The 15,262-nt window shown below is 35.4% G+C and overlaps 1 protein-coding gene across 2 annotated transcripts in view; it reads right to left on the bottom strand.

The window, feature by feature from the left end:
• SBF2 (SET binding factor 2) overlaps window positions 1-15,262 on the bottom strand; it is a 453,477-nt gene that overhangs the window by 203,842 nt on the left and 234,373 nt on the right. For both annotated transcript variants that reach the window (XM_060018483.1, XM_060018482.1), the window contains exon 7: window positions 689-821. In XM_060018483.1, the coding sequence (XP_059874466.1) occupies window positions 689-821 (133 nt within the window). The remainder of the gene's footprint in view (window positions 1-688; window positions 822-15,262) is intronic.

Genomic DNA, 15,262 nt, shown 5'->3' on the forward strand with positions numbered 1-15,262 from the left:
AGATATTGTGATTATCAAATTGATAAAAAAGAGTATCAAAATAAAATATTCTACTTACAGCACTGTAAGTCATCACTTGTTTAGGTTGTTTTATTTTTTACTTTTTATTATGAAAAATTAACTTCCCTCTACCCCCGGAAAATAGAGAAAAAAGGAAAATAAAGCCCCATGTATCTAATTCAGTTTTGACAATCACCAATGCATGGCCACATACATATTTCTACCCATTTTTGTTCTCTTCCCTACCATATTGTTTGGAGCAAATCCCAGACATATCATTTATACATACTTTAGTATATATCTGAAAAAGATAAGGGCTTTTTAAAAAATAAAACCATAATACACTATAACCCCTCAAATTAATAATAATTCCTTAACAGTAAATAGTCAGACAGTACTATCTTAAGATTTTTATCTCCTACTATATTCAAAGGGAATTAAATGTTGCTGACAATACTATTCAAATTAATTATTTTTTCATGAAATAAATCACCACTCAATAATAGACAACTTGGAAAAGTTCCAAATTCCAGGCTAATTCCTATCAGAATCATGACTCCTACAACAATGTAACTTTGTAACATATGCCCTTGTCATTCAAAACTGTCGTGCTATGATGTTTTGACTGATCATCGATAAGTAATGCATGATTTGGGAATAAATAAAGATACCAAATAAAAACTCTCACCTATATTTAAGAGGAAACATTAATGATTCCAGGGCTCTACAAGCATCACTAAGTCTCTGGAAACTTGCAGAATGGAAGAGAACCTTATTTTCTGTGAGGACTGCACAGAAGAGGCTGAGGACATTCTGAATTCCTGAAAACACAAAGAGCAAATGATTACCAAATGCATTTAATTTTACATGTGCTGCCAACGAAGACTTAGAATGACATGGAATGAAAAAGCCAATATTTTAAAAATCTCTGAAGAAAAATATTTGGTTAAACTATAAATTCCATAGAGTCTAAGGGTATTTCTTTCCCAAACTTTCAGTTTTGTTTGTCTAATCAGTGTAACACTCATTGAATATATTAGTTGTTTGGAAATACACCATTACCTTCTTTTCAACTTAATCTCCAAGGTCTGTACTTAAATTTCTGTTTTAGATCCTTGGCATTGTTCTAATAACATTTTTCCCTTTTAAAGTCCATTTGTCTGATGTTAACATAACCATACCAGTTTTGTTATTGAAATTTTCCTGGTATATCTTTTTTCCACCTTTTTACATCAACCTTTCTCTACTCTTGGAAATAGCACATTGCTGACAACTTTAAAAATCCCCACTAAAATCAACAAGAAAAAAGCAACGTAAGAGAATAATATGAATTTACAATTTACAAAAGAGGAAATCAAAATGATAAACATGAAAAGAAGCTCCAAAACTTCTAATAATCAGAAAAATTCAACCTAATAAATTCATGAGGTATGATATTAAACCTACTACAATATCCAAAATCAAAGCCTGACAATTCTAAGTTTTTATGAGGATGGCAGGGAAAGGAACTATCATACATACTGCTGTGAGGAATATAAAGAAACTTAAGATGCATATACCCTACCATCTAGTTATTACAGTAATTTTAGTAATTCCATTATTAGTTATTTATCACAGAAACTCTCTCACATGTACCCAAGAAGATAAGGTACAAAAAGGTACGTTGTAGAAGTATTTAAACAATGAAAAAAGTGGGCACATCCTAAATGTAAGAATGAAGAATAAATTATAGTAAAATCATACTATAAATTAAACTTCCTCTGATTGAAGATGGTAAATGTTGACTGAAACAAAAAACTAAAGTTTTATTATTCAAAATTTATAAAATGAAAAGCAATTATACTCCAATAAAGATTTTTTTAAAAAACCACCAAATTTATAAAATGAAATAATTATTAAAGAAATTTAAATACAATTTTCAAGTGATACGGCTTTTGGGGGTAGGTCTGTAACATTTATACTTGTGAATTTAAGATAGATTAAAACATCACTAAGACTTTTGGGATACCTTTACAGCAGTGAAAATAAGAGAGCTAGTGCTACATATATCAACATGAATAACTCTCCCAAATATAATATCGAGTGAGGAAAGTAAGGTATAAAGTGATGCTATAGAATGACAGCATTTATATATTGTTTAAAACCATACAAAATGCTACTATATATTGTTCTGGTATATACAAACATACAGTCAAAATATAAAGATATATCTGGGACTAAAAAATACCAAATTTGGGATAGTATATAACTCTGGGATGAGAAGGCATACGCAGGAAGTTTCAACTATATCTATGATGCTACAGTTGTTAAACTGGATCATAGATAACGTTAAACACTTTTTTTGCGGGGGGGGAATAATTTAAGGCTTACAGAAAAGTTGTAAGAATAGTGCACAGGGCACCCATCTACCCTTCACAATGATTCACCTAATGTTAAAATTTTGCTCCATTTGCTTTAACATTTGTACTTATGTACTAGCATGCCCTGACTCTTTTCTACAAACACACACACATTTTTCTGAGCCATGTGAATGTACACATCACGACATTTACCCCTAGATACTTCAGTGTGTTTTTTGTAAGAATAAAGATAATGTCTTCCTAACCACAGTATGGTTATCCTCAGTAAATTAAACATGTTGCAATACTTGAAGTCTAATCTTACATTTGTATTCCAATTTTGTCCACTGACTCAATGTTATTCTTTGGAGCTTTTCCCCTACCATCAGGATTCATACTAAGCTCAATATTCCATTTAGCTGTCATGTTTCTTTATTCTCATTCAATATGGAGCATTTCCACAACCTTAAATTTTTCTTTTACTGAGATAAAATTCACATAACATAAAATTAACCATTTCAAAGAGAACGATTTATTCATTTGCTCACTAAACTATCTTGCATCCTAGGAGTAAATCCTACTCAATCATGGTCTATGATCCTTTAACATGTTGTTGAATTTGGTTTGCCAATATTTTGTTGAGGATTTTTTCATCTAAGTTCATCAGGGATGTTGGCTTCTAGTTTCCTTTTCTTGTAGTGTCCAAGTCTGGCTTTGGTATCAGGGTAGTAATGCTGGCCTTTTAAAATGAGTTTGGAAGTGTTCCCACTTCCATTTTTTGGAAGAGTTTTTAATGGACAGGTATTAGTTCTTCTTTAAATTTTTGGTTGGATTCACCAGTGAAGCCATGTGGTCCTGGACTTTTTCTTTTGGGAATGTTTTTGTTCACTGATTCAATCTCCTTAGTAATTGTTCTGTTCAGATTTTCTATTTATTATTTCATTTTGGTAGGTTGTATGTTTCTAGGAATTTATTCATTCTTCTAGTTTACCTAACTGTTGGTATTTTCACAGTACTCACTTATGATCCCTAGTGTTTCTGTGGTACCAGTTGTCATGTCCCCTCTTTCATACCTGATTTTACTTATTTGAGTATTTTCTCTTTCTTTTCTAAGTCTAGCTAAAGGTTTGTCAATTCTACTTATCTTTTTTAAGAAACAGCTGTTAGCTTCATTGATCTTTTCTACTGTCTTTTTTTTTTTTTTTTTTTTTGCGCTACGCGGGCCTCTCACTGCTGTGGCCTCTCCCGTTGCGGAGCACAGGCTCCGGACGCGCAGGCTCAGTGGCCATGGCTCACGGGCCCAGCCGCTCTGCGGCATGTGGGATCTTCCCGGACCGGGGCACGAACCCGTGTCTCCTGCATTGGCAGGCGGACCCTCAACCACTGCGCCACCAGGGAAGCCCTCTACTGTCTTTTTATTCTCTATTTCATTTATTTTTTGCTCTGATCTTTGTTATTTCCTTCCTTCTACTAACGTCAGGCTTCATTTGTTCTTTTTCTAATTCCCTGGAATGTAAAGTTAGGATATTTGAGATCTTTCTTTTTTCTTAATGTAGATATTTATCACCGTAAACTTCCCTCTTAGATCTGTGTTTGCTGCATCCCGTAAGTTTTGGTGTTTGCTTTTCCATTTTCGTTTGTCTCATGATATTTTTGATGTTTTCATTGACCCACTGGTTGTTCAGGAGCATGTTGTTTCATCTCTATACATTTGTGAATTTACAAGTTTTCTTCTTGACACTGATTTCTAGTTTCACACCATCCTGGTTGAAAAACACACTTGATATGATTTTAATCTTCATAAATTTATTAAGACTTGTTTTGTAGCCTAATATATAATTCATCCTGGAGAATGTTCAATGTGTGCTTGAGAAGAATGTGTATGTATATTTTGTTGCTGTTGGATGGAAGGTTTTGTATATGTCTGTTAGGTCCATCTGCTATAACATGTTGTTTAAGTCCTTACTATTTGCCTTATTGATTTTCTGTTTGGATGATTTATCCATTGTTGAATGTGGGGTACTGAAGTCTTCTACTATTATTGTATTGCTGTCAACTTTTCCCTTCAGATCTGTTAGTATTTGCTTTATATATTTAAGTACTCTGATGTTGGGTGCATAAATATTTACAGTTGTTATAACCTCTTGATGAACTGACTATTTTATCATTATATAATGACTTTGTCTCTTATTACAGTTTTTGGCTTAAAGTCTATTCTGTCTGATATCAATGTAGCTACCTGTGCTTTTCTTTGGCTTTTATTTGCATGAGATATATTTTTATATAGCTTCACCTTCAGTATATATGTATCATGAAAGCTGAAGTGAGTCTTTTTTCTTTTAGGCTCTGGTAAGGACAGCAGTCAGCACCTAGCTCTGTGTTAATTAGAAGCTGTACCCTGTAAAGTATGCAGTCAAACACCTTTTAGGGAAACACTGGGAGAAGGGTATTTTTGCCTGCTCCCTCTGCACTGAGCCTGGAGGGATAACCACAGTAAGTGCTCACACACCCATTAAGAACTGCTTCTTTGTGTTCTATAGTCTTATGGGACTTGTGAACACAAACTCTGTTGGCTTTCAGAGCTAGGAGTTTGAGGGAACCATTCCTCAGGTGGGAGCCTTAAAAGTTGATGTTCAAGATGTGTGGCCCCAACCCTTTGCTCTTCAGGGAGAAGCTGGGCATTGGGGGTTCCCTCTCCATTATTTGGTGCTGTGCAAGGAGTGGGGTTTATGGCAGGAGTGTATCTCCATCATTCCTACCCACTTCAATGTGGGTATTTTCTTAGGAGCCCAAGGTACAGGAGTAACTTAACTAGTTTCTGGATTTCTCTCACAGGGAATTGCTCCATGTGTAGCTCTCTGTGAAAGAGTGAAATTCAGGAGCCTCCTATGTTGCCATCTTGGTCCTGAGTCTCATCTAGCCCTCCTATGACTCTCTCATTACCAGGATTTTCCTGTTAAATTTCTAGCAGGTCTGCCACTAGCCCCAAATAGGATTATAACTTAGACAAGCAGAGTTAGAGTTTTTTCCCTTTCATTTCCTTCTGGATTCAATATTATTTTTCCTGACAATGATGTTGTGGGCTTAAGCTTTCCCCGCTTTTGGCAGCAAAGTTGCTGGTTTTATGACCAGCCCTGCCCTGGCAAAACTATCATTTTCACTGATAGTACTGACATGTGGGAAAGATGGGAGCCACCCCAGGTAAGAATGCTGCAGGTTCCTACTATTCTTATCCAAAGGTCTAGCATGAATAAATGCTTCTGAGTTTGTTGTTTGCTTTTGGTCAATTTCCAGAGTACTGAAATAGTTGTACAATAACTGCACAACAATTTCTGTCTAGTTTCACACTGATTCTTTAGGGAGAGGATTAACTCTTCATACTGCCATAACCAGAATCATTATCCTTGGTGATGTCAATTTTGTTCACCTAAACTTTTGTTTATTGCTATCTAACTTCTCTAATGTATACTTCGTATTTTTCCTTGTAACTAATAAGCAATCTGTGTTCAGACACTTTAGACCATGCAAATATCTTGTTCCTCACCAAAATTTCTGCCTAGATTTAGCATCTATTGATAATTACTATCTGACTCAGTCTTTACTATGATGATCATAAAATGCTTTTCCAAATCCAGCACTTCCTCCACATTCACCAGTCAGCACTCAACATTCTGCAATAAGCAGAACCCTCATTTATTCCCCCACTAACCTGCTTATTTATATATCCATTATCAGTATGGACTCATGGATTTTTTTTTTTGGATTTCTATTTTTTTATTCCAACATTCTATAAGTCATTACTGCCCTTAATTATTTTTGTGCCAATTAAGTCCTAGATTTAGACAGTGGGCACCCCTTTAAACCTAGTTCCTGTGTCCCTGTGACATGAACTCAATTTTTTTTCTTCTTACTTTCTGTCTTGACAAAATAATCCAGGCTCATATTTTACCTACTCTGTCCCTGCTCTGAAGTCAGCCACTTCTCCAAGGAGGCTGGTTGCTTTTTGTGAGGAATGGCATTAAAGATCAAGGATACTGGGGTTTAGGGTAAATGTTAGATCATTTCTTCTAGGGTGTCTTTGTTTCTGGGCTACTTCTGCAGATACAGCAGATACATGAACGCATATACATGAATAAAGACAAACAGACACACACACATATACATATATTTGAGAAATCCTGAGTCCATATCATTACTTTCAATTCCAATCTATTCTCATAGGGTCTCCCCACTGACTCCAATACATATTTGCATGTCCCTTCTTCCACTGAGAACCCTGGATTCTAATAACATAAACACATTTATTCATTTGCTAAATCTTATATATAAACTGCATGATTTTTTCAGCCATTCTAACTCAAAAAAATTACACCAACTAAAAAGGAGTTAATAATTTATTTGCAATTCTCTCCAAAACTGAGGTTATATAGTCAAATACTGTGTTTATAAGTTACTTTGATTAGTTTTTCCTCTTCAGTATGGTTATGTTATTCATTTGAAAGAGAGTGGAGTTTGTTTCTGTATGTTTTCAGTTTTAATTTTTTTTTATTTCTTCCCATCATGATTGATCTAATATTATTTTCTGAAGACGTGAGACCTAAATAAGTTTTGAGAAGTCAAAACTACATAAGAAGGTCTACTCAGAGAAGTGTCACTCCTTCCCTGAATTAATAGTATTGTGCCAATATCAATTCCCTGGTTGTTATAATGTACTATGATTACATAAGACATTATTGTTGGGGGAAGGTAGGTGATGTATTCTTGAGAATTCTCTGTACCATTTTAGCAACTTCTCGTGAGTCAAAGCCTTTAAAAATAAAAATTTATATTAAAAAAGTCTGCAGTTGTATTAATTTCCAATGGCTATTATAATAAATTACCACAAACTTAATGGCTTAAAACAACATGAATATATTATCTTAAAGTTCAGGAGGTCAGAAGCCCTACTCTTGGCTTTTCCAGCTTCCAGCACCTGCCCACATTCCTGAGCTCATGGCTCCCTTCTATCGTCAAAGCTGGTAAGGCCGTTGAGTCTTTGTCCCTTGTGTGATGTCAGAGTACACCACTCTGACACTGACTCTTTTGCTTCCCTCTTCCATCTTTTAAGGACCTTTATGATCACACTGGGCCCACCTAAAGGAGCTGACACTCGAGTTGTATTTTGAAGGATAAGCGGAAGTTAGAGTTAGGGAGACAAGAGCATCAAGGCTTTCAAAGTTGACAGAAGACCATATGCAAAGAAACAGAGGACTGAGGAAGGAAAAGGCACTCAGAGAGACCTACAAGTAGTTTTGCCAAGGGTAGGTTCATGAAGAATTTGTATACCATAGTAAGGAGTCCAAGCTTTTTCCCTGAAGACTCTAGGGAAGAACTTTTCCCTTTCCACTCCCATGTGAACCCTCTGTAATCCCTCACACAAAAGATAATCCATCAGAAAATAAAAGTCATAGCTGGCATCATGTAGTAGTAGATAAACTGTGAAGAAGGAAGGCATGCACTTTTAAGGGACTCTAACCTACTTATATCAGTAAAAACAATCAATTTGTGATATCAAGGGGTGAAATATTGGACTATATTTACTAATAGAGGATTTATGTCTCATGTATTAGAAATGAGTTGGGATAATATTCTAGTGCTTAAAGGGTAAGTTTCTCATTATCCAGAAAATTATTTAATGTAATATAGAATAAAATTTACCTGTGACTAACTGAAGGATTGCTTAAACTTTGTATTTTTAAATATAACATGCTTTCTTCAGCTTTAGATAATTAACAATCTCAAATATTTTAAGAAATTTAAGAATTTTAAGAAATTAAAAATCAATGTTTTTATTCCTAACTAGCAACACTTGTTGCTGTGTTCACAGAGTTATTTAGAAATTCATTTTCTTTGAACTACTAGTCATAATCAGCTTTCTAAATAACCTTGAATTGTTTCCTAGTCTTTGGTAGCCAACGTCCATCCAAAGCTACACAATAACAGTGGAGAAAACAATATGAAAAACAAACATTCCAGTGATAATTACTGCTGATTTCACTATAATGGTACATACACATCCTGTTGATTATTTAAATAGTAAAACATTCTGAAAAATTACTTCCTGATCTTAACTTTTCTTTAGGGGTTAAAGTTCTAAAATTCATAGCATCAAACATTAATGAACGTATTTGTTTCCCGTTTTGAAAAAACAACACCCAAAACTTTTCTCCAGAATCCTCCCCTTCTCTGAATAATAACGGTATGTTACACAAATAGAACACTACGTCTCAGCTTTCAAATGGGCAAATTGAGGAACTGAAGGCCATGGTTTTCAAGACAGCCTATATTTCCAAAAGCCTTAAACAATTTACTATAATTCTGTCAATCCACAATGGAGAAAACTTAACAATGGTTATGGCTTAATACAAGTCATGAAAAAGGAGATTTCTCATTCATTCGGTTGTTATTTGTTGAGTAGCTACTATGCACAAGGTACCAGGAATACAATAATGAAGAAAAACAAAATCCCTACCCTCCCAGATTACCTAAAGCTTTATATAGTTTAGTTTTGTAACTACCATTGAGAAGCAATGTTTAATATTTGTTACAAATTATTTCCAAATATATTATAAATGGAAATCTTCTAAGTAAAAAATAACTAAGAAATGTAACTGAACTGGGCAAGTAAGCATGGGTATATTTTAGTGGTTATGAACATGGGCTTATTCCCTTGAACGTGACATGAATTAAATACACTTTACATACTTATAAGTAGAGTTTAGCAATCTGGTAATCTTTAAATACAAGAAGTCATTTAACAAATACTTATGACCACAAAGAATTCAAATCTAAAACTGTATATCTATAGCCCAAGTAACAATCCACAGAAGACCAACTCAAGCAAAACTTTGTAAAAAGGTATAGCACATTTCCTTCCTGTTGAACAACACAATTGGTTCTCTGGGTCAAGGGTAATCACATCAACCCCAAATGGTCCAGATTCCTAGTCTGTGCCTGTTCTGATTGACCAGGTTTTTAAATCTACTTTAGTGTCTAAATTTAAGAAGCAGGAAACAAAAGAGGCTTTAGGAGTGGAATAGCAAACAAAGGGAAAGGATAATATAGAGTGAATAACTGGAGAATTAAAGCAAGGAACAAACAGGAAGCAAGTGCCTTGGCAGAACGAACTCTTTTAATTAAAACTTTCTTCTCCACTTTCTTCCCTGCCTCTACTGTTAAACCTTTACCTAGCTGCTGAGATATGCTAAACTCTAGGGATAGATATAAAAAAAATTGAGGCAGGTTTGTAGGAGCTCACAGCTCAGTGAAGATGGCAGGTTGGTAAAAAAACAGTTAACACACAACAGAATAGAGACCTGTAAAAAATGCCACAGAGCACAGAAAAGAGGATAATTTATCCTGCCACCATTTGTAAGTTGCATACTTAATTGTTGGAATAACCATATTTTATAAGAATATTAATCTCTAAAGTGCTCAAAGAGGAACTTCCCTGGTAGTCCATGGTTAAGACTCAGTGCTTCCACTGCAGTGGGCCCACGTATTTGATCCCTGGTTGGGGAACTAAGATCCCACATGTTGCGCAGCGCGGGGCCAAAAACAGCAAAATGATATTTTACACAAGAGAACTTTGTGACAATGGTGGATAACAGTTAATAGTTATCTTGCCTCAGACATCTGCGTTCATTAAAGGATAACTCAAGTCAAAGACAGAGGTAACTATTTAGTGGTAGCATTTAAACGCCATAAAAGGAAAATGGAGAAGATCGTTTTGAATCAGGATTCTTATGAACTGTCCTCAAATGATATCATGTAGCAAGCACATACTTTATGTGTAATTCTAGCAAGCCTAGTACATTAGTCAACAAGCACTCCATTGGTCAATGACTGTCAGTCTTTGGTATTTTTAAAATGGTTTCCTTTATAAAACTAGCATAAATATTTAATGTTTAATTTTGAAAAGAAAACAATCAATTTCCTGATAACATTCTGACTACTTCTGAATGCTCAAGCTTCATCAAACATCTTACCATTTCATGAAGGCCTGTCATGGCTCTATACCGTTGCTTACGTTCTTCTTTCTGCCTAGAACGTCCTTCTTCCACTTTTCTAGCTAGTAAGAGTTAGCTCTTAGTATCTCTATTACTGCACTAATTATACTGTACTGTAATTTTAAAAATGTATCTGTTTCTCCACTAGGCTAAAAGTATTATCTGGGATAAGGGCTGAGGTTGTTTCATCTTTATATCCTTAGTGACTAGCACAGGACCTGGCACATGGCAATGGTTTTGTAAACATCCGATGAGAAAAATATACTCCTGCAGATAGGCATTATAGAAAGTTTATTCTTTGTGCTATTTATCACCAAAACGTAAATTGAACAGTCTTCCCTAGAAATTTTAGGACTCTGTAATAAAGCAGACATGGTAAGAAGTTTCTTCAGAAAAGTGCTCCAGAACAGACTAGTGAGAAGATTTGTTTCAAATCCCCAAGACAAACAGTTGACATCTCAACTGCCAAAAAATGATAGATTTCCCTGGTGGTGCAATGGTTAAGAATCCGCTTGCCAACGCAGGGGACGTAGGTTTGATCCCTGGTCCAGGAAGATCCCACATGCCGCGGAGCAACTAAGCCAGTGTACCACAACTGCTGAGCCTGCGCTCTGGAGCCCGCGAGCGACAACTACTGAGCACAGATGCCACAATTACTGAGCCCGCGCGCCGCAATAAGAAGCCCGTGCACCATAACGAAGAGTAGGCCCACTCGCCGCAACTAGAGAAAGCCCGCGCGCAGCAACAAAGACCCAGCACAGCCCTAAATAAATAAATAAATTTATAAACGGTCAAAAAGTGATTAATCATAAATATAGTTACAGTAAAACACTACATTTCCTATTTCCTTCTTTCCCACCTAGAGCACAATATGCCATTTATAGTAACGGTCTAAACTCTGTGCCTGCAAATTCTCCAACTACCATTTTTTCTTTTTTTTAATTTTAAAAATTAATTAATTTTCGGTCACATTGGGTCTTCGTTGCTGCGTGCGGGCTTTCTCTCTCTTCATTGCTGTGTGCGAGCGGGGGCTACCCTTCATTGTGGTGCACAGGCTTCTCATTGCGGTGGCTTCTCTTGTTGCAGAGCATGGGCTCTAGGTGCGCAGGCTTCAGTAGCTGTGGCTCACGGGTTCCAGAGTGCAGGCTCAGTAGTTGTGACGCACAGGCTTAGTTGCTGCGCAGCATGTGTGATCTTCCCAGACCAGGGCTCGAACCTGTGTCCCCTGCATTGGCAGGTGGATTCTTAACCACTGCGCCATCAGGGAAGTTCCTCCAACTACCTTTTAAACTACATGTATTGAGAAAGAAAACGGCTACTTCAGTTTTTTCCATTATAACTGAGAATAAGACTAAAACAACTAATAATGCTATATGAATAATCTAGGAAAACTAATGAAAATAGTAGTATGATCCAAGACACTAGATTTTGATCATTTAAGGAAAAAGAACAAAAATCATTCTACAACTGATGCACTCATCATGTGGTTCATAAATTTACCAATCAGCATATTCTTCTTAAAGGTGTTACCTTTAAAGAGAACCATTTTCCACAACCTAAGCCTTCATTCTTTCCTCTGACATCTTTCTTTTATTTCAGGAACATAAATTATTTTTGATACTCTTATAAAAATTAATGTCACTTTAAGAATAATTATATAGCATTACAAACAGAAGCTTTTCCAGAGGAAGACAAAAGAGAGAATGCCAGAAGTTTTCCATTAAAATATTTAAAAGCAGAAATAACTTTCTAAATAGCAAGTTATGGTTACAATCAACATTTTAAGGATATTTATGTAAAAAGGAAAAATTATGTTTATAAGATAAACTGAAGAAAAACTCTAGCTATTTTAATAATTTTTAAAAATCTATATTTAGTATTAGATATAATACACAGAAATATTGACTCAATAATTGCTAATGAAAAACTGACTAAATATGGGTGAGCAAAAAGAAAGTATGCATATAAAAAAGTTTATACCAAGATGGAATCATGAGGAAATAAAAATCTTGATCAGAGCAATAATGAATAAGGAGATTGAAACGGTAATCAAAACCTCCCAACAATGAAAAGTTCTGGACCAGATGGTTTCACTGGTGAATTCTACCAAACACTTAGAGAAGAATTAATACCAATTCTTCTCAAACTCTTCCAAAAAACTGAAGAGGAAGGAACACTCCCTAAGGCCAGAATTACCCTAATAATAAAGCCATGTAAGGACTCTGTAAGAAAAGAAAACTGCAGGCCAATATTACTGATTAACATAGACACGAAAATTCTCAATAAAACACCAGCAAAATAAATTCAGCACATTAAAAGGATCATATACAATGGTCAAGTGGAATTTACTCCCAGAATGTAAGGAGAGTTCAACATATACAAATCCATCAACGTGATATACCACACTAATGAAATTAAAGATTAAAAAAATCCTATGATTATCTCAACAGACGCAGAAAAAACATCTGATTGAATATTCTTTCATGATAAAAACTCTCAACAAATTGGGTATGGAAAAAACATACCCCAACATAATAAATGCCACATATGACAAGCCCACAGCTAACATCTTATTGAATATTTAACAGTGAAAGCATGAAAGCTTTCCTGCTAAGATCAGGAACAGGACAAGCTGCCCACTCCTCTTCAACACAGTACCGGAAGTCCTAGCCAGAGCAGTTAGGGAAGAAAACGAAATAGAAAGCATCCAAATCCGAATGGAAGAAGTAAAACTGTCTCCATTTGCAGATGATATGATCTTATATATAGAAAATCCTAAAGACTCCACCAAAGAGTTGTTAGAACTAATAAACAAATTCAGTAAAGTTACAGGATATAAAATCAACATACAAAAACCAGTTGCATTTCTATATACTAACAATGAACTATCTGAAAAAGAACTACAATAATCCCATTTACAGTAGCATCAAAATGAATAAAATACTTAGGAATAAATTTAACCAAGGAGGTAAAAGATCTGTACATTGAAAACTATGACACTTTGATGAAAGAAACTGAAGAAGACACAAATAAATTGAAATATATCCCATATTCATAAATCAGAAGAATTAACATTGTTGAAATATCCATACTACCTCAAACCACCTATGGATTCAAGGCAATCAAAATAATTATATTTTTCATAGACATAGAAAAAAAATCAGTCCTAAAATTCATATAAGTCCCTAGATAGCCAAAGGGATCCTGAGAAAGAAGAACAGAGCTAGAGGTTTCACAATTCTTGATTTTAAACTATATTACAAGGCTACAATAATCAAAAAGTATAGTATTGGCATAAAAACAGACACATAGATCAATGGAATAGAATTGAAAGTGTAGAAGAAGCTCACACTTATGCAGTCAACTAATATTTGACAAAGAAGCCAAAAATATTCAATGAGGAAAGGACAATCTCTTCAACAAGTGATGCTGGAAAAATTGGATATTTGTGCACAAAAGAATGAAATTGGACCCCTAACTCACACCATTCACAAAAAATAACATGAAGTGTATTAAATAATAAAAGAACCAAAACTATAAAACTACTAAAGGAAACAGGGAAAAATCTTCTTGATATTGGTCTTGGCAATGATTTTTTGGATGTGACACCCAAAGCTCAAGCAGCAAAAGCAAAAATAAACAAGTGGGACTACACCAACTAAAAAGTTTCTGAACAGCAAAAGAAACTATCAGCAAAACGAAAAGGCAGTCTACAGAATAGGAGAAATTACATGCAAACCATCTATTTGATAAGATATTAATATCTAAAATATATCAGGAACTCATACAACTCAATATCAAAAAGAAAAAAAAAAGATTAAAAAATGGGCAAAGGACTTGAATAGATGTTTTCCCAAAGAAGATATACAAATGCCAACAGGCACATGAAAAGATGCTCAACTTCACTAATCATCAAGGAAATGTAAATCAAAACCACAATGAGATACCATCTTACAACAGTTAGAATGATTTTTTTTTTTTGGTAAGATGTTGGGGGTAGGAGTTTAGTAATTTATTTATTTATTTTTGCTGTGTTGGGTCTTCGTTTCTGTGTGAGGGCTTTCTCTAGTTGTGGCAAGTGGGGACCACTCTTCATCGTGGTGCGCGGGCCTCTGACTATCGTGGCCTCTCCCGTCGCGGAGCACAGGCTCCAGAGGCGCAGGCTCAGCAGCCGTGGCTCATGGGCCCAGTCGCTCCATGGCATATGGGATCCTCCCAGACCAGGGCTCGAACCGTGTCCCCCGCATTAGCAGACAGACTCCCAACCACTGCGCCACCAGGGAAGTCCCTAGAATGATTATTATCAAAAGAGAAGAGGGAATTCTTCTACACTGTTGGTGGGAATGTAAATTGGTCCAGCTACTATGTTAAACAGTATGAAGCTTCCTCAAGAAATCAAAAATAGAACTACCATATGATCTAGCTACTCCACTTCTGGGTATATATCCAAAGGAAATGAAATCACTATCTCAAAGAGGTATCTACACTCATGTGTTCATTGTAGCATTATTCACAATAGCCAGGACATGGAAACAACCTAAGTGTCCATCAACGGATGAATGGAAAAAGAAAAAATATATATACTACACTGGAATATTATTCAACCATAAAAAGGAAGGAAACCCTGTCTTTCATGACAACATGGATAGACCCTGAAGGCACTATGCTAAGTGAAATGTCAGATAGAGAAAGAAAAATACTCTATATATTCTCATTTATATATGGAATCTAAAAAAAAACTGAACTCATAGAAATAAAGAGTAGAATGGTGGTTGCCAGGGGCTAAGGGGTGGGGCAAGTGGGAAGATACTGGTCAAAGCGTAAAAATTCCAGGTATAAGATGAATAAATTCTGAGAATCTAATGTACAACATGG

The sequence above is a fragment of the Delphinus delphis genome, chromosome 8 (genome assembly GCF_949987515.2).
Source record: "Delphinus delphis chromosome 8, mDelDel1.2, whole genome shotgun sequence".
NCBI lineage: Eukaryota > Metazoa > Chordata > Mammalia > Artiodactyla > Delphinidae > Delphinus > Delphinus delphis.